At 33.7% G+C, this 20,687-nt stretch overlaps 1 protein-coding gene across 5 annotated transcripts in view; it reads right to left on the reverse strand.

The window, feature by feature from the left end:
- Positions 1–20,687, reverse strand: part of LOC111413879 (cytotoxic granule associated RNA binding protein TIA1) — a 278,716-nt gene that overhangs the window by 85,858 nt on the left and 172,171 nt on the right. The window contains exon 1 of one of the 5 annotated variants that reach the window (XM_023045004.2): positions 10,278–10,697. The exons of the other annotated variants lie outside the window; for them this stretch is intronic. Coding sequence (XP_022900772.1) covers positions 10,278–10,416 — 139 coding nt within the window. The 5' untranslated portion in view covers positions 10,417–10,697. Of the gene's footprint in view, positions 1–10,277; positions 10,698–20,687 lie in introns of those variants that run through there. 5 annotated transcript variants of the gene reach the window in all.

Consider the following 20,687-nt stretch of genomic DNA (forward strand, 5'->3'; position numbering starts at 1 on the left):
ATTATTATTTATTATTAGATACATAATCAGTTGCAAAACTTATTTGGCGGTGCTGATTGGAGCCATATCACGCTCATGAAAGATAATTAATAATAACTTCATCATAACGTACATGATATGATACAAAAATGTTTAAATCACTCATTCTACCTAAGTTTACAGGAGAAAGTAGAATTGTGAGTGAACGAAATGGGTTATTAACAATTTCTGGATATCCATCATCTTTTTTGTTCTTTAAAAGTGCTTTGACAACATTTTTGAACGATGTTCATTTTTTCCTTTCAAAGGCAAAAAGTTGTCAAATTCTTTATTTTGCTTACAAATATCGCTTCTTTTGGTTTTGATTTTGAAACAGATGGAAATATTTTTTGCAGATACTGAAAGTTAGCACTGGTTTTATCCACAACTTTCACAAACGTTTTAATGAGGCCTAATTTAATATGTAACGGCAGCAAAAGTATATTTTGTGTGTGTACCAACGGTATTTCTTTTACATTCTGCACTTTCTCTTTCTGCTCATATTTCATCAAGTGGACCAATTGGTAATGATAGCTTTTTATTGCCATTATGAAGCAATACTGCTATTATATTTGGCTATATTGTCACACTCTTGATTCATAACGTTGAAAAGTCATGATATATCATGAAGACGCAAATCTTGTAGATTTCACTGTTACAATTGAGAGGCAAAAGGCTCTCTGAATCCATATATAACATATGATAAAATTTGTATATCACACCTGATTATTCCTATACATGGAAATAATGGAACACAATGTATGAAATTCAATAAAGTGAAAAAGTGAAAAAGTGAAAAAGGAAAAAATATATGTATATATATAAAATAAACAAAGCTTTTCTGTTAGTTTTATGATTTGAAACTTTAAGATTAAATTTAAAAAATGGGTTGAAACAAGCGGGTTTTAAAATAAAAAATCGTAATATTAGTTTTTTATAAAATGAAAAGAATGAAAGAATCGCTGGATATATTTTTTATTGAAACGATAGGAATTGGTAATAAAGCAAATAAAAATAGGTTGCCCGAACGGAACAATTCGAAACAATTCAAAACAGAAAAGAATTTCCCGAGCGATTTGATCAATTAATGCTTCAAACCGGATCGAGTCGGGAGTCCGGAAAAAACAAATTATTAAGGATGGCCGCCCCCTGGAGATTTTTCGTTCCCCTAAAGTTTGATTTCGTCAATTACTTTAATTAAATTATACTTTCAGAAAGTCTTTAAGAAGAATCCAGACTTGCAAAATGTTTTCTTTTAAGTAATCCGCCGGCGTCGTTTTCGATTCCACTTTAGTCTTTTATAACCTCTTCTTTTTTTATTTTATTTTTTATTTTGGGTTTTAATTCAATCGCGATCTTAAGATTTTGCTAGTTTTACTGTAAAAGTACAAGCGAAATTAACAGTTTCCGACGACATATGTAACATCTAAATGCATGGGGTGCCAGAAGATACATCGTGGTAAAAAACGTGCTCACTGGGGCATGCGGAGCCGAATTTATAGTCTTTTTACGAACCCCGGTGGAAAATTCTAAGGATAACTTCTAGTTCTAGACGGGTTTTATTTTTATATCAACCCAAAATTAACTCTTCTCATGTTCCCTATACTCACAACTTTGGGAATGTTCCTTTTTAATTATTATTATTAAGATAAATAAAACAAAAATTGTCGGAAATTTGAAACAGCTTACTTAGATACTGAATATTGATAGCATTTCAAAGCTTTTTCTTTGTTTACGTTATCTTTCTACATGTCATAAAATAATCATAAAACACCCCTTGGCATTTTTCGTGGGGTCGCGTGAGGGGAAAAATGTAACGTTAGAGCTCCACATCACGTGAAAACCGATTGTATTCAGAACGCGTTGTATAAATGAAAATTTTAAACTTTAATTCAATTTATTTTTGTTGATGAATTTTAGTTATTTCATACATATTTTTTATATAGAGTTAGTTTACTGAACGACTTTTCTAGCAGTTAGAATTGAAGCGAGACGGTTGAAGGAAATGAGAGCAGCCTCAGGCAACTGTTATCGGTGGGAGGCACTTGTTCAACTTATTATCGAACTGAGACTTGATCACTGATCATTACAAACAACGCTGACTGCACAATCCCGATAGAGGACACTTAAGAGAAATTAGATTCCCATCCTCTCTTTCTCTATTTAAAATGTTTACCGACCTCTTTCCGAAAGGATCGGCCCGACCCTCGAGGGTTGAAAAACAGGAATTTCAATTGCTATCTAGTGAAGGGTGTCACGTCAAAATTTGCGTACGTGTGTCACATCTAGAGTTAGATATCGTTCCGGTGATTTATGGTACGAGATCGTGCTTTTTTTATTATTAGGGTTTTACATACAACGATATTGATAAAAAACATTTTTTTTACATTTATTTCAATTTATTTTATTATTAATTATTATTTAAATGTTACGGAAATTGAAAAGAAATGTCACGAGTTGTCCTTAGGTACTGCTTTCTAAAGTCAAGGTACGCTTTAGGAAATTGATCACCCTGTATATTTAATCGAATATTTACGAAATTCGAGGTGATCGAGATTTGGAATCAATTTAGTCCATTTCTCGAGCCAGATTTTACGTCAAATACGAAAGGTAAGTTATCGTAAACATTTCCTATTTTCTTGAAAAAAAATTCAAATACCTTAAAATAACCATTTAATAAATTCTTGCAAAATCAATTTTCCAATAATGCGTTATTATCAACTAAGAAACAATGAAAGGTTAGTCGACAAAACAAAACAAAAATTGACATTTTTCAAGAAAAAGCTAATAGTGGGTTGCATTTCCACACGCAGCTATGCATGCATTAACTCTTCTATCCATGCTCTCTATTAAGTGGTCGTTATCCTCCTGGGGTATCTCGTTCCATGCAACCTCTAGATGGTGTCGAAGTTCATCCAGATTCTCAGGAGGCTTGGGTACTTGTCTTAGTCGCCGACCCATCATATCCCAGACATGCAATCGGCGACAAGTCCGGTGACCATACAAACCAGGGCAAAATCTGCAATCCAACCTGATCCAGGAACCTTCTTGTAACCATAGCAATGTGAAGTCTTACATAAACCTTTTGGAAAGTGGCATTCTGCAACGTCTGTATACATCTATGTACGATGTCTGGAATGAACGTAAGGGGTCACCTTCGTCCAGCACATATCGCCCCCCAAACCATAACCCCAGGTGTTAAGACTGCCTTTGAACGAACTCCAAATTCCGTCTTTCCCCAACCCAACCCATAAACAAAACCTTCATTCATCGCTGAAGACGATGTCATGCCATTGATGAACCTACCCTTGTCGTTCTTGACACCATGCAAATCTGGCTGCTTTATGGGGAAGTGTTAATGGAAACCAATGGTAAGGACGGTATGATTGAAGCCCAAAGGAAAAAAGTCTTCTGTAAACAGTTGCCATCGACAAGTGTCGGTTGAAAGCTCTCGTCCAATCCACAGCAATCGACCATGTTGTTTGAATCCCTCTTCGGAATTTCCTTCTTCGGACAATTATCATCAATAATTATCTAAATAATCAAATATTTGCTAATTTCAAGGTGATCACGGGTTTGAATCGATTTAATACTAACACACTCGTATTTCCAGCATTAATTTCATAAAAAAATTTATGGAAAGTTTTCTTAATTATTTCCAAGATTTTCACAAAATCGATTTTCTTCAAATATTGTTAAATTTAGAGATAATCGAGATTTCGAATCGATTTAGTCTTAACGCCATCGTTTTCCCACCCAGTTTTAACACTAAATACCTTAACATAACCATTTCCTACATTCTTGGAAAATCAATTTTCATCAATAATTATGTAAATGATCAAATATTTGCTAATTTCAAAGTGATCACGGGTTCGAATCGATTTAATTCTAACACGATCGTGTTGCCAACATTATTTTCATAAAAAAATTTGAGGAAAGTTTTCTTAATTATTTCCAAGATTTTCACAAAATGGATTTTCTTCAAATATTGTTAAATTTAGAGATAATCGGGATTTTGAATCGATTTAGTCTTAATGCCATCGTTTTCCCACCCAGATTTAACAGTAAATATCTTAAAATAACCATTTCCTAAATTCTTGGAAAATCAATTTTCATCAATAATTATGTAAATAATCAAATATTTGCTAATTTCAAGGTAATCACGGGTTTGAATCGATTTAATACTAACACACTCGTATTTCCAACATTAATTTCATAAAAAAAATTTAAGGAAAGTTTTCTTAATTATTGCCAAGATTTTCACAAAATCGATTTCTTTCAAATATTGCTGAATTTAGAGATAATCGAGATTTTCAAGCGATTTAATCTTAGCGCCATCGTTTTCCCACCCAGATTTTACATCAAATACCTTAAAATAACCATTTCCTAAATTCTTGGAAAATCAATTTTCATCAATAATTCGCTAAATATTTGCTAATTTCAAGGTGATCACGGGTTTGAATCGATTTAATACTAACACACTCGTATTTCCAACATTAATTTCACAAAAAAATTTAAGGAAAGTTTTCTTAATTATTTCCAAGATTTTCACAAAATCGATTTTCTTCAAATATTGTTAAATTTAGAGATAATCGGGATTTCGGATCGATTTAATCTTAGCGCCATCGTTTTCCCATCCAGATTTTACATCAAATACCTTAAAATAACCATTTAATTAATTCTTGGAAAATCAATTTTCATCAATAATTATATACATAATCAAATATTTACTAATTTCAAAGTGATCACGGGTTCGAATCGATTTAATTTTAACACAATCGTGTTGTCAACATTAATTTCACAAAAAAGTTTAAGGAAAGTTTTCTTAATTATTTCCAAGATTTTCACAAAATCGATTTTCTTCAAATATTGCTGAATTTAGAGATAATCGAGATTTCGAATCGATTTAATCTTAGCGCCATCGTTTTCCCACCCAGATTTTACATCAAATACCTTAAAATAACCATTTCCTAAATTCTTGGAAAATCAATTTTTATCAATAATTATGTAAATAATCAAATATTTGCTAATTTCAAAGTGATCACGGGTTCGAATCGATTTAATTCTAATACGATCGTGTTGCCAACATTATTTTCATAAAAAAATTTGAGGAAAGTTTTCTTAATTATTTCCAAGATTTTCACAAAATGGATTTTCTTCAAATATTGTTAAATTTAGAGATAATCGGGATTTTGAATCGATTTAGTCTTAATGCCATCGTTTTCCCACCCAGATTTAACAGTAAATACCTTAAAATAACCATTTCCTAAATTCTTGGAAAATCAATTTTCATCAATAATTATGTAAATAATCAAATATTTGCTAATTTCAAGGTAATCACGGGTTTGAATCGATTTAATACTAACACACTCGTATTTCCAACATTAATTTCATAAAAAAAATTTAAGGAAAGTTTTCTTAATTATTGCCAAGATTTTCACAAAATCGATTTCTTTCAAATATTGCTGAATTTAGAGATAATCGAGGTTTTCAAGCGATTTAATCTTAGCGCCATCGTTTTCCCACCCAGATTTTACATCAAATACCTTAAAATAACCATTTCCTAAATTCTTGGAAAATCAATTTTCATCAATAATTCGCTAAATATTTGCTAATTTCAAGGTGATCACGGGTTTGAATCGATTTAATACTAACACACTCGTATTTCCAACATTAATTTCACAAAAAAATTTAAGGAAAGTTTTCTTAATTATTTCCAAGATTTTCACAAAATCGATTTTCTTCAAATATTGTTAAATTTAGATATAATCGGGATTTCGAATCGATTTAATCTTAGCGCCATCGTTTTCCCATCCAGATTTTACATCAAATACCTTAAAATAACTATTTAATTAATTCTTGGAAAATCAATTTTCATCAATAATTATATACATAATCAAATATTTACTAATTTCAAAGTGATCACGGGTTCGAATCGATTTAATTTTAACACAATCGTGTTGTCAACATTAATTTCACAAAAAAGTTTAAGGAAAGTTTTCTTAATTATTTCCAAGATTTTCACAAAATCGATTTTCTTCAAATATTGCTGAATTTAGAGATAATCGAGATTTCGAATCGATTTAATCTTAGCGCCATCGTTTTCCCACCCAGATTTTACATCAAATACCTTAAAATAACCATTTCCTAAATTCTTGGAAAATCAATTTTCATCAATAATTATGTAAATAATCAAATATTTGCTAATTTCAAAGTGATCACGGGTTCGAATCGATTTAATTCTAATACGATCGTGTTGCCAACATTATTTTCATAAAAAAATTTGAGGAAAGTTTTCTTAATTATTTCCATGATTTTCACAAAATCGATTTTCTTCAAATATTGTTGAATTTAGAGATAATTGGGATATCGAATCGATTTAGTTTTAATGCCATCGTTTTCCCACCCAGTTTTAACACTAAATACCTTAAAATAACCATTTCCTAAATTCTTGGAAAATCAATTTTCATCAATAATTATGTAAATAATCAAATATTTGCTAATTTCAAAGTGATCACGGGTTCGAATCGATTCATTTCTAACACAATCGTATTTGCAACATTAATTTCACAAAAAAAATTTAAGGAAAGTTTGCTTAATTATTTCCAAGATTTTCACAAAATCGGTTTTCTTCAAATATTGTTGAATTTAGAGATAATTGGGATATCGAATCGATTTAGTTTTAATGCCATCGTTTTCCCACCCAGTTTTAACACTAAATACCTTAACATAACCATTTCCTGAATTCTTGGAAAATCAATTTTCATCAATAATTATGTAAATAATCAAATATTTACTAATTTCAAAGTGATCACTTGTTCGAATCGATTTAATTTTAACACAATCGTATTTTCAACATTAATTTCACAAAAAAAATTAAGGAAAGTTTTCTTAATTATTTCCAAGATTTTCACAAAATCGATTTTCTTCAAATATTGTTGAATTTAGAGATAATCGGGATTTCGAATCGATTTAATTTAGCGCTATCGTTTTCCCACCCAGATTTTACATCAAATACCTTAAAATAATTATTTCCTAAATTCTTGGAAAATCAATTTTCATCAATAATTATATACATAATCAAATATTTACTAATTTCAAAGTGATCACTTGTTCGAATCGATTTAATTTTAACACAATCGTATTTTCAACATTAATTTCACAAAAAAATTTAAGGAAAGTTTTCTTAATTATTTCCAAGATTTTCACAAAATCGATTTTCTTCAAATATTGTTGAATTCAGAGATAATCGGGATTTCGAATCGATTTAATTTAGCGCAATCGTTTTCCCACCCAGATTTTACATCAAATACCTTAAAATAACCATTTCTTAAATTCTTGGAAAATCAATTTTCATCAATAATTATGTAAATAATCAAATATTTGCTAATTTCAAGGTGATCACGGGTTCGAATCGATTTGATTCTAACACAATCGTGTTTCCAACATTAATTTCATAAAAAAATTTGTGGAAAGTTTTCTTAATCATTTCCATGATTTTCACAAAATCGATTTTCATATAATATTATTGAATTTAGAGATTATCCAGTTTTAATATTAAATACCTTAAAATAACCATTTCCTAAATTCTTGGAAAATAAATTTTCATCGATAATTATATATAGTCAAAACCACGAGAAACGCGAATGACTCATCGGTTTCCATTACTATTTTCCGCATACTGTACAGGTATTATGCCCATAACTTAACGTGTTAGAGTGAAATACCTTCTAATGGCTATACCATTTCGTACGTTTCTAAGCGGTGAGTCATTCGCATTTCTAGTGGTATGGACTATGTATACAAATATTTGCTCATTAAGTATGAAAAAATACTTTTTATTACATATTTTGATTCTCCAGATAAAAATAAGTCAATTTTGATAAGGATTATTAAACCTGGTCCTTTTAGTCTTTGAGCTAATTCAATTTAAATTTTACACCGTAAATCTGGTGTTCATACAGGGTGTTCAAAAATTTATCATTTTCCCATATTCAACTGCAAAAATATTTAATTAGTGTATCGTAAAAGTTACGATTTTTGTTTTTTGCCCTATATAACCAAGTACGACACTTTTGGAGACGCCTAATTACTATTGAATGTTTGAGCTGAACTAAAGGTTAATACACAGGTAATTAATACAGGTAAAAGGTCAATTTTTTCATGATAAATAAGCTTGAGCTCGTTCTATATTTGTGTTTGAGTAAATTTTGATTATGTCGCGTTAAAGATAAACTCGTCTTCGCGAAAAGAAACATTTTAATGACGGATAAGAAGTTTTGAAATCTCTCCCGGAGTATTTGAAGTTCAAATTAGCCAAGTTTAAAAACCTATACCTCTAGGAAATTATTTGACAGGACGGCGCGCGGAAACTTGTTCAAGTATATCACAACTCTATCGGGTTTTTAAGACGTTCTATCTCCGTTTTTTTATGCGCTTACCTTCTTTCGTTACGTCTCGTTTTCTTATAGCTTTGCATTTTTATTTTATTTTACAAGTACTCCAAAAATAACCGAAAACATATCGTTGGAGCATGCAAGGTTGAATTCGAGGAAGCTCCCACGGTTTATTGCACTGTAATTTTCTGTTTGAAAGCCGTAAACGTTTCGTTTAAAAATAGTGAAAACGTTTGTACGTTACAATTATATATATGTATTATATTTTGAATTAATGAATATGTTTATTTGTAATTAATGTTTGCAAGGGATTATATAGAATTATGAATCATTATTTATTTATCTTCAATTTTCAATTTTAGTCCGAATTGAATTGGAAATTAAATTGAAATGAATGTAGGCTCCTCCACCAATTTTATCATTCGTAACACGAATTTGATTAGAATCTAATCTAGTCTAATGTAATTGGTATGGTTAAAGGTGATTGGTGACAATGGGGTAGGTAGGTGTTTGTATTTCCATTCGATAACTATTGAAGGTTTATAATGAAATGGAGTTAGTGCGGACTGGGGTGGTTGACAATGGGAAAACATCCGGTAAATAATGGAAATAATAAAATGAAAGTATCGGTACCAGGTACGCGATCGCGTTAATTGCAAAGTTTACCATCTCATACATAAAAATTACTACTTAAATATGAATTTAACGCTTATTTTCGCAATATTTTAGGTAAAAAAGTGTCGACACTATCTCCTGTGGTTGTATTCACGGATAGAGCCACATTTAAATTACAAATTAGGTCATATTCTCGTTCTATCGGGATGTCGACGTATTTTTTTCGGCTTCTTTGTGCAAACGTTGTGGGAACTATAAAATATGTTCCAAGAGGGACCAAGAGGAGCGCCCTTTATGAATGCATTATAATAGGTAATTGGAATCGAACAGTTCGGGTGGGTATGCATAAAATAAACTGGCATCCCTCCTCCGGCGCCTAACATAAATATTCATTTAGTTTTTGTTATTTTGAAAATTTCGTATCAAAAATACCGACGGATTTTGACATTCGTTTGTTCCCGCTCGGTTATAACCGCGTAAACAATCCCATTTCAAAACAAACGTTCAAACTTTTGTTGTTTATTATTTGTTACTTAATAAAATATTATTTATATTGAGTATGTAGTTTAATTAATCGGCTGATGATGGGTGTTTAACACGAAACCGGTAAAAAAAATCATTTCATTTAAAACAAATATATTTATTTTTTTTCTACAAACATAAATATGGGTACATTTATAAAGATACAATTAAATTAAAAGTATACAGACATGGACATAATATATGTTTTGAACTATGTTAGAGTTAAAGAATAAAATGAGTAATTTCTTTGAGGTATTTACGTTTGTACTTGATGTGACAATAAAAGATGGTTAGGCAGAACCGTTGGAAAGGAGAAATACGATACGTAAACGCGATCGTTTTCGACTACGACAGCAAATTCTAGCATGCATAGTAGATAATGGTATTTTTCGAGCGTTACATTTGGAACGGTCGATGTAATTTATATGATATTATTGTAGAGGGATGTTATTTATTTTCAATTAAATCGTCATAAAATTATTGCGGTATGTATAAATTTTTGTGCGGGAATAATTAAATTTTTGCGGGGATGGTACCGAAAAGGGGGTGCGCGAAAGTTTGAATTGCGGCCGGCGTCGGGACGTCGTCCGAGAGAAGTAGGCGTCTAGACGGAGTTCAGACGGTATCTGCGGCGTGTCTAAGGCAATATCTCGCGCCACCGATACGAGAGCGCGGCCGCACAACGGTGGAGAAAAGTTTGGCCAAGTCTTTTTGAATTTTTCTTACCGGCTTTGTTGGCGGGTGCGTTGTGGTTTAGCGAAAGTTTGTTGGATGGTTCGATCTTGTTGGCCACCTGGAGAGGCGCTTGATTGGACATAGTGGTCATCGCCGGCGCCGGCATCATCAAAGTGGACATGGTCAACATTTTGTTTGTTTCCTTTTATAAGTCGGTCGGAGGGAAAAACTGGGATTTTTCTAATTTTTTTTCTTAAGAAAATAATTGCTGGTTTCTTTTTAGTAAACTTTTTTGTTATCGTTTCCTCTTCTCGGGATCGGCAGGTACTTGAATCTCACTGTTCGGATTTTCCTCACTATCTACATTTAGTCGCGTAAGTTCGTCGTGGTCACGCGCACACTTGCTACTGTGGGCTGAAGCCTCGCGGGCTGCAACTCGTAGACTGGTGTACGCGCACACGATTCATGCTGTTGTCGGGGGCGGAAGGGCGAAGAGAAGTGGGAGGCGGGTACCTAACACTCTCTGTGCTATCGCGGGCAACGGGCAACTCGGACTGCAACCCGGCGGCGGCGGCGCGGCGCCCCGCGTCGCTCTTCGCTCTTCGGCATACCACTTGCCTGTCCCCCCAAAATTCCCCGACTCACTTACCGCACCCGGTCCTCGAATCGAAAAAACTACCCGAATGTGCCCGATAAAATAATAAAAATCTTCCAAGTTCGAACCTCATAAAGTCCCCCGACGCGCCGCCCCACTTTTTCCGCCCTTTTCCCTTCGTTGGTATCCCCAAAGCCGCTTACCCGCACTTGCAAATGCACGCGTAATCGTCTCTCGATATCTCTCGCCCGCCTATATTTACCGACTGCTCAACCGGTTCAACAAATCTTTATTCGCATTATGCACCTCTGAATAGGTCATGTTGATCACCGTGGATTGCTCTTTATCTCTTTATCTCATTCCATCCAATCTCCTCGTTCTTTACTAATTAAACCCTCAACTAAAACCAACCTAACATAATTAAAAGAAAATTACTACACCACGTGGAAACATTAACAACTTATTCACTCGATTTAACAAAAATAAATCACTTTCATTCCCTTCCAAGATTAATCGTTTCACAGAGGTGACATCACTATGTGATTCACAGGCGCAAAGAGATGATGCTAACTAAGGTGAGCTCATAAAGTCCTCTTCAACTGTAGTAAGCTCTAATCAACAGCCTAAGCCACTTACTTAATGTTATTCAATAAGTGTCTAAACCGATTTGGGTTTACACGGGATTATTAATAATTACTAAATAATTAAAAACTTAATAATTGATTGTCTAAAAAAATTAAACCTAGAAGATATTAAGTCAGTGTCAAAACCAGTTACTTTCTATAAAATCCGTTTTCTAAGCCAGTAGAACCCGAGGTCGCTTGCGGGCGAGGCGCTACAATCTAAACCGTCAAGCAGCAACAAATAACTAGGTAACTAGTTTTGAAACTTATTGTGTCTAATATATTTATGATATAAAAACTGTATCAATTATAAAACCTTGGCCGCAATATATATAGGTATGATATGTAGAAGCCGAGGTCGCTTGCGGGCGAGGCGCTACAACTGACACCGTTAAACAACTAAGACGGTTACTCTTGCTGTTACAGTTGAATCCGATTTTGTAGCTATGAGATATGGAGATCATCAAAAGAACGCATCGGCCGCAAGCGACTTTGGTTACTGTGATATTGAAAGAACTATTATATGTTACAGACATGATATACCAGGTGTTTCATTTAAAATAACATATGCTTATATCTCAAAAACAAAAACTCGAATCGAAAAAGTTTCAAGTAAACGTTTTTTGGTGAGAAGGGGGAGACATTGTACACACGAACAGAATTTTTTTCAGGGTTGCCTAAAGGCCCTTCTGACGTCATTTTTATTTTTTCAAATGGCGCATATACTTTTTCTTTCAAAGTCTTAAACAACTTGAAAAAAAAACGAACACGTGCAAGATCGGTTACGAATGAACAGAATGAAATAGCTTTAGTTTTAGCAGCTGTAGATGTTAATCCTCATGTAAGTTGCCGTCAATTGTCAAAAGATTCAGGCATTTCGTTAACGAGTGTACATCGGATTTTGAAACTTAATAAGTTTCATCCGTATCATGTCTCTCTACACCAACAATTACATGGCGATGATTGAAAAATTAAGATTGAATGAAAATTTTTTCTTCAATGGACTATTTTCCGACGAATCCTCTTTCATCAATCACGGCCAAGTAAATCGTCATAACATGCACTACTGGTCACATGAAAATCCTCATTGGCTAAGACAAGTTGATCATCAAAAACCTTGGTCAGTTAATGTCTGGTGCAGCATTGTTGGCAATAAAATAATTTATTGATGGCAATTTGAATGGCAGAAAGTATCGGAATTTTTTGTTGAACGATTTACCGGTTTTGTTGGAAGACCTTATTCTGGAGCGAAGACTTGCGCTATGGTATCAGCATGATGGATGTCCATCCCATTATGCTCTAGCCGCAAAAGAAGTTTTAGACGAAATGTTTCCTGAAAATGGGCAGGACGTAATGGACCGGTGAATTGGCCAGCTAGATCACCCGACTTAATTTCTCCCGATTTCTTTCTTTGGGGTTACCTCAAAGAGAAAGTTTACAACCAGGTTCCAACAACACCAAACGATATGAAAAAACCGTATCAGAGCAGCTTGTGAATCAATAACTGAAGAAATGCTTGGCAATGTGCAGAGAACGAAATGACAATTCAAAAATGTTTAGAAGTGAATGGTCATCGTTTTGAGCATTTAATCGATGTATAAAGGTAACTTTATAAATTTTAATCAATGTTCTAAGGTGATTTCAACAATGAAGAAGAATTTTAGTACTATTTTACGATTAATTAAATCGTTTTTTTATTAATTAAAATCCTTTAATTACATTTTGAAAAATGTTGTTTTATTTTTCTTTTTGTGTCTTCATAACGGAGAGTTTGAGAAAAAACTTTTTAAGCAAAAAGTAATCAGTTTGTCAAGTTGTTTAAGACATTGAAAGAAAAAAATATATGTGCCATTTAGGCAACCCTAAAAAAATTCTGTTCATGTGTATAATGTATTCCCCTTCTCACCAAAAAATGTTTACTTCGATTCGAGTTTTTGTTTTTGAGATATAAGCATATGTCATTTTAAATGAAACACTCGGTATACAGGATGTTCCACCTAAGTTGCCTCGGTCCATAGCCGAATTGTGATTGAGCTTTTCAAAAAATGTTTCAGATAAAAGTTGAATCGAATCATATTGTACATATTTTAAAATTAGTTTCAGTAATGGCGGACTCCCGCTTCTACCGGAAATGGATATCAACTTTGTTATTTTAAATAGAACACCCCGTATATTATTACATGTTTAGATTCTTTGTGAAATTTCAATGGTACTTTGTTAAGGCTACCTCATAGGCCTCATTAGGCATCTCATAAATTTGGCAATATTGCCGAAACTGTGAAAGCTAGAAAGCTTTGGTTTTTTGTTTTGAATTAACAATAAAAGAGCACACGTTTGCTAAGAGAAAATTATGCATTTATATTACGGAGTGCTTAAATAGGGATCTGCAATTTTCGAACTTTTTAATCATGGATAGCTTAATTTTTAAATTGTACAACCAGTTTTTGCATAACTGGTTGTACAATTTAATTTCCTTTTAGTTTTATACAGGTTCTATCATGGTATCTATTTTCAACGGTTTTGGAGATATTTCCGATTTTTCAGTTTTTCACGATACGTATTGCGAAGTAGACTTAGGACTGATAAAATGGAAGATGGTCGACGCTTTGCAATACTATTAAAAGTTAATGTAGGCTTGGAAAATAAAATAAGTAAACTGTCATTAGTGTTCCACACACTAGAACTGGTTTTCAAAGTATTATTTGGTAACATAATAATTAAAAATGTCACTTACGCGGAAAGAATTAGTAGATATGGTTATAAGAATGCTTTGTTAGCGTCAAGAGTTTACGCACAACAATATCCAGATAGGAGGCATCCAAATAGGAGGGCATTTCTGTCCTTACTGGAAAGATTTACAAATACTGGATCCGTAAAACGTACTAAGCGCAACCGTAATGACGCCGCACTTACGGATGAAAACCAGTTGCACGCATTGTTAGCTGTGCAAGAAAATGCAGAATCTAGTGTGCGTGAAATAAAATCTTCCTTCAAATATTTTTACGCTAAAACTATTATTTTTAAGGAAAAGACTAAAGAGACAAGAAAGTACCAATAATGAATAAGCTTTACAACCTATATTTTTTGTGTTAATATTTCATGGCGTTAAAAAGTTGTTATAAAAAAATCAAAGGGGTTGTAAATTTCATACCCTTAGAGGGGGCTAGGGAAGTTTAAGGTATGGTCGAAAATAAGGTATTAATCAGTAGTACATACATACAAAATTTCAAATTCAGAATAAAAGATAAAATGTAAATTTTTTTTTTAAACTTAAAAAGTTTCCCGATTAAAAACTGAACCACCCTTACGCGGCCCTTCCCCTACTTGGCTCAGTAAAAGATTGCATATTAATATTTTTCGCTTGTTCACACCAGTTTCGTATGAAAATCCATCTAGAGTTGATTAGTCATAGTAATAGTGTTTTAGAACAACGTAAGTATTTTATGTTATATATACGTAAACGTTAGTTAAAAGCTTTATTTATTTCCTTACATATTAGTTTATTATGTCAACAAAAGAAAAGAACTTGATTTTCCAAATTTTCCAAGAAAACGTATAACTTTAACACTTGAGCTAAAGCACAGTATTTGGCGCACAAATTCAACTTTGCTTACACCATTGTTCATACAATAATAAAAGATAAAACTAAAATTCTTGACAGTGTTAAAAATGCTCAGTCATTAAATTCAAATTTAATTCGTCAACGACATGGTATGATAGCTGAAATGGAAACCTTGTTTAAAGTATGATGTGAAAACCAACTGAATGTCAAAAATTGTCCAGAATACCATATGTAATCAAGCCAGGCAGATTTTCGAAAAGTTCAAAGAACAAGCTTTTGTAGCCAGCAATGGTTGGTTTTGTTTTTTTAAAGTGGGGAAGCAGCAAGTGCCAATAAAGTAGCAGCATCTGCTTTTCCTATCGCATTAAAGATGTTAATAGAAGAAGGCGGTTATAGCACACAGGCCATATTTAATTTCTGAAAGAAAATTCCTCATAGAACGTTCATTGCACGCCAAGAAAAAATATTTCCAGGATTCAAAGCATCAAAAGATCGATTAATAGTTATGCTTTGTGGAAACGCTGCTTTCCATTGTAAACTAAAAACTTTGTTGGTGTATCGCTCTGAAAACCTCAGAGTCCTAAAGAATAAAGCAAAATCAGAATTGCCAGTAATTTGGAAGTCTAGTCGGAAAGCTTGGGTTACTGATTCTTTATTTGAATGCTGGATTGGAAATCATTTTATCATTGCATTTAAAATGGTGTTAATTATTGACAACGCACCTGGATACTCGGCAGCCAACCTTATTAACTATGATCCATCAAAACACATCAAAACGTTTAAATCGATCTATGAATCACGATAACAACTTGTCCGTTAAAGATTTTTGGAATAAATTTAATGGTCTCGATGCTGTTTGACTCATAGGCGAATCATGGAACGAAGTTTCTTCAAAAGAATGAAGGGAGTTTGGAAAAGGCATTGTCTACTAGCAAATATTGTTACTTTAGGAAAGCAAGTTGATTTTGAGCTTGATAGCGAAGATGTCTTAGAGTCACATGATGAGGAGCATGAAAATGAAGAAAATAATGTTGAACTAGCATTCCATACGGAATGTATATGTATGTACGTATATGTTAAGGTATATTATTATAAATGATAGTTGTACTTAACGATGAAATAATTTTATTTTTATTTTTTGGTTTCGACCGGTTTCGGCTTATATTACCATCTTCAGGAAACCACGTTATTGCGATTTACGTTTTTTAAAAACCATAATAATTTTACTTCTCTTCTTTTTTTTTATTATTTGTGTTTATTTTACAATATTTCTTGTATTTATTTAACAAAATTTGTGTGTAATCCAACTTATTATTATAAACTTTCACCTTTTATGTTATAATTTTTAGACGCAACTTTTCTTTGACAAAGAGATAGAGTACGACTATCATAGAAATTTTAGAGAAAACAAATTACAATGAAGAGCGCGTAATGACAGTTAAAAAGAATATAATTCTGAGGCAGAAGAAAAAGAATTTATGTAGTCAAACTACCATCTCCGATTTTCTAAAACCATCAAATTTAAATGGTTAAATCAAGGTACATACATTGTAAAATAGTTAAATAATATGTTGTTCATTAACATTTATTGTTTTATAGATTGAATAGATATGTTTTTTGTGTTAACATTAATTTTGGTTCAAAGCTTTAGATACTGCACTCACGTAATTTTCGATTAACGAAATATGCACCTATTACGTACAGTGTGTTAATTAATTATCGTACCCGACGTCATCATTGCAACTATGCAACCAATATCACAGTATTTTTATTGCAATGCGCAATAATAAAAATACTGTGATATTGGTTGCATAGTTGCAATGATGACATCGGGTACGATAATTAATTAACACCCAATATATATAACCAATATCAAGCAACCAATATCATAGTATTTTTATTTTTATTGCGTATTGCATAATTAATTAACACACTGTATTTTTGGGGTATTTCTGTATAAGCCAAGGTTGATCGCGGCTGAAGCGCTGCAACCAAGACAACTAAACAACAAGGATGGTTGAGCTACATAACAAATATCTTAATTTGAAACTGTTGAAACCCGATTTTACTTAATGTCCTCAAGATACAATGAGAGATATAGGTCATCAATTCTTCGACTGCACGGCTACCATTATGTTCAAACGCCGTCACCACTTATGTTTAGTGGATAGTGTATATTGAAGCCGAGGTCGCTTGCGGTCGAGGCGTTATAACCAAAATCGCCAATGATAAAAGGCGGTTAATATAAAATAATAATAATATGTATTTAAAATCTTCAAGATGTCATGAGAGTTTTAGGTCTCAAATAGAATATTTTTATTTATAGTATAATATTTTACTTATTATACAGTTTTAGAAAGTGTATGAAATATTCTAATGTGTTTATATTGCTCATTTTGATACATCACAATTTGATCTAAAAAATAATTTAATAAATTTAAATAAATTATTGGAAACAGTATTCAAATTTCGATGTTAAAGAAATATTATAAATCGGATTATAGAATACGTGGAAAATTGGGAGGCTTGGTGCGCGCATTCAACAAGTCTTTGTTATGATTTTGTAATTTAGTAGAATCTGATTAATTAATTGGGAACGGTTAATAATGAAAGTTCTCTCTTGGAAATGATGTTAGTGATGAATATTTAAAAATAAGCCTGATATACACAGTGACGCATACCTGATGGCGGTCTTATTTAATCAAACTAATTGCTCTAATACCCGATGGACCGTCGGCTATTAAGGTGATTACGAAACGTTGGAAATAGGAATACAGTGGCACGTCCGAAAATTGCGCATTATGATAAATCTCGATTGTTTTCGGTCGGATGCAAATCGGCAATGTTAACTCCCTCCGGGTGGTCAATTCGAAAGCTGCCACAAAGCTCCGATTTGATCGTTCAATGCGCGGTTTGCGTCGCTCGGTCGGCATCCGAATGGAGAACACTCTTTGTTCGTTCATAAATTTCAATTATTTCGGCGGAATTCTGTCTTACCACCGCGCAATCACGCATAATCTCAATTCGTCCGCCCTTAATAAATTATGCAAGACGCGAACTGCCGCCATAGACCGGTCAGACCATGAATCTTTAATTTAGCACAATTAAAACCCTTTAGAAAGGCCTTTACGCTTGACCATCCAATCGAACTAACTCCCCCACACCTCGTCAAAGGGCAATGCGACAAAATGCGGTTATAGAACAAAAAGCACAAATAACGCCTTTTATAGAATGAAAATAATACTGTTGATTCAGATCAATGATAGTGTTTGATCAATGTTTAAATGATGATTATCGATGATAATGTGGTGATCATGTTAGATTTGGAGTTAATTTGGGCGATCGAATAATTCCATAGGTTATCGATGTTTTGGTATCGCCCATCCTGACACGGCAAATTGATTGACAACGAATCAATCATGACTGATTGATAGCAGAAGACGTCCGGACATATTATCCGGACGGATCAATTTCCTGATTCGCCAAATGAATTTTGATGATTTCCCATTGAACGGTCGACGCTTTCTGAACTATTTTTACGGAAAATTCAAATATAACGTGGTGGCTCGCGTGTCGGTACATCGATTCACATAATAGCGGCGCTGCATGTAAACGGTTTGAAAATAATAAGTGCTTTGCAGATATAGGATTTGAGATTCGTTGGGGGGGAAAAGTGGGTGGCCCCTTTTTCCGCCAACTTTTTCCCGGAACAAAGAACACGTTTTGTTTGCGACACAATATTACCTCACCGGAAAAATTAAAAGCACCGTTCTGCTTCAACTTTTTCTTATTAAATTTGCCTCCATCCGCTTATAGTTTTCTCCTTGGGGAATACTCGTAATGCGGACATTCAAGATGACTGAGACGGCATCCTTATAAAGAACTAATAAATGTCCTCTCTCTTAGGTGTCGAGCGGGACGACGAATTCAGTTCGCGTACAGCAGTGGCAATTTTGCGTTTACGTGATCATATCAGAATCTTTTCAATATTTTATTAGGTTCGCATCGTTGCAAACCGTCCCTGGCTAATTGTAAACTAAAGGATCGCTTTAAGGCAGTATATTATAAGAATTAAGTTCCCGCTAAGCCTGTCCTATAATAAAATAAGCTTAGTTTTCCTTTATAGCCCAAGGTGCACCGGCTATAAAATCTATTAATCTCCTCGTATATCACGTGACTTTTTCCATCGATTCTTAATAGTATATATCAACCAAACAGTCCTATATATTTTCGCACTCTGAAGACCCAATTTTTATTTGACGCAGCCCCTTATTTATATTTAATATAAATTTAAATTAAACTTCTCCTAAAACACGTTCCTTAAACATAATTATAAAACGATGTGGTTCCCATAAATTACCGCCTCTTTTATATTTCATTCTTTAATCGATCTTTTATAAATTCAACTACTTTTTGCTACTGATAAAGTAATCTATTATTTTACAATTGATGTTAAAGTGTTCGAACTTTGTAGTGTTAGTGTAGACATCTAAAATTGACACTATCGTAGCTGCCGTTAGAAAACCTTATTGTGTATGCTGTTTGAACGCGTATACAATCCGAGTTTCGAAATTCCGCCGTCTCCGGCGGTGGCGGTGGCGGCGCGGTGGCTGCAGCGTCGACGGCCTAAAATAATCTCGACGCTTTTATCAAAATTGCAAATTTACAAATCAACGGGCTTTTTCGGGGGGCCTCGCCGGGGATCGCGCGCGCCCCAAGTAGAAGGCCTCCCAGGCCGCTGAACAAAGAGATGTTGTTGCAGCATAGCTAAGTAGGTAAATAACGCTTAAAACAGGGCAAACAATTAAGTTATGCGTACCGAGAGAGCCATCTACTCGCGTTGGCGGAAATTGCGCCGGACTTTCATTTTTTCGACTCAAGATCGCACGAACCTCCCCGGGATCAGCAAACAACGCTGTAATAACCATATGCATATTGTTTAGACCACCCTCGCACACAAAAGCGTAAGCATTTGTTAGTTTTTGAAATAGGTCTCTTACAAACATTTATTATATTCCTCTAGCATAATGTAAATTTCAGATGAACTCACTCAATATTTTTCAATCAGTTAAGTTATTCTTCATTAAATTTACTTTAAAATGTTTTTTATTTCATATTTGGGTCAATTGGGTGTAAAAAATCATAAAAACCCTCTTTATAAAGATTAAGAAATTATTTATGGCACAATTATTATTATTTTATCGTCACCACGACTTATAAGATCTGTTGTAACTTAAGCCCTCCAAAAGTTTAGTTAAAATGTAGGTCCTGGATGAACCTTAGTATTGCTTTTTGTGTCTTAGGCGACGCATTCACACAAAGTCGACAAGTTTGATCCTCAGCTTGTCCAATGTGGAAGAGATGGTGTTTTAGGGCGCATAGCCGGTCAGCAAGCCTGAGAGTTACCTTAGATCCCCTTTGCTGAGGCGTAAAACCTCTTTGGTATTGTTTTGTGACGGAGTTATCATACTCTTCGCTTCTCTGTGGCCTGGAAGTTCTTTGCAGCGTAAGGCTACATTTGAGGCCTTCCAACTATTGATTACCTGTTTTTTACCTGCCCAATAAAGAGCGTTTTCGTTGCCTCCTTGGCTAGCTTGTCTGCTTTTTCATTGCCCTCAATGTCTCTGTGACCTGGAACCCACCATAGAGTAACATCATCTCTGATTAATGCGGAGTCACAC

Source organism: Onthophagus taurus, chromosome 8 (assembly GCF_036711975.1).
Source record: "Onthophagus taurus isolate NC chromosome 8, IU_Otau_3.0, whole genome shotgun sequence".
NCBI classification, from domain to species: Eukaryota; Metazoa; Arthropoda; class Insecta; order Coleoptera; family Scarabaeidae; genus Onthophagus; species Onthophagus taurus.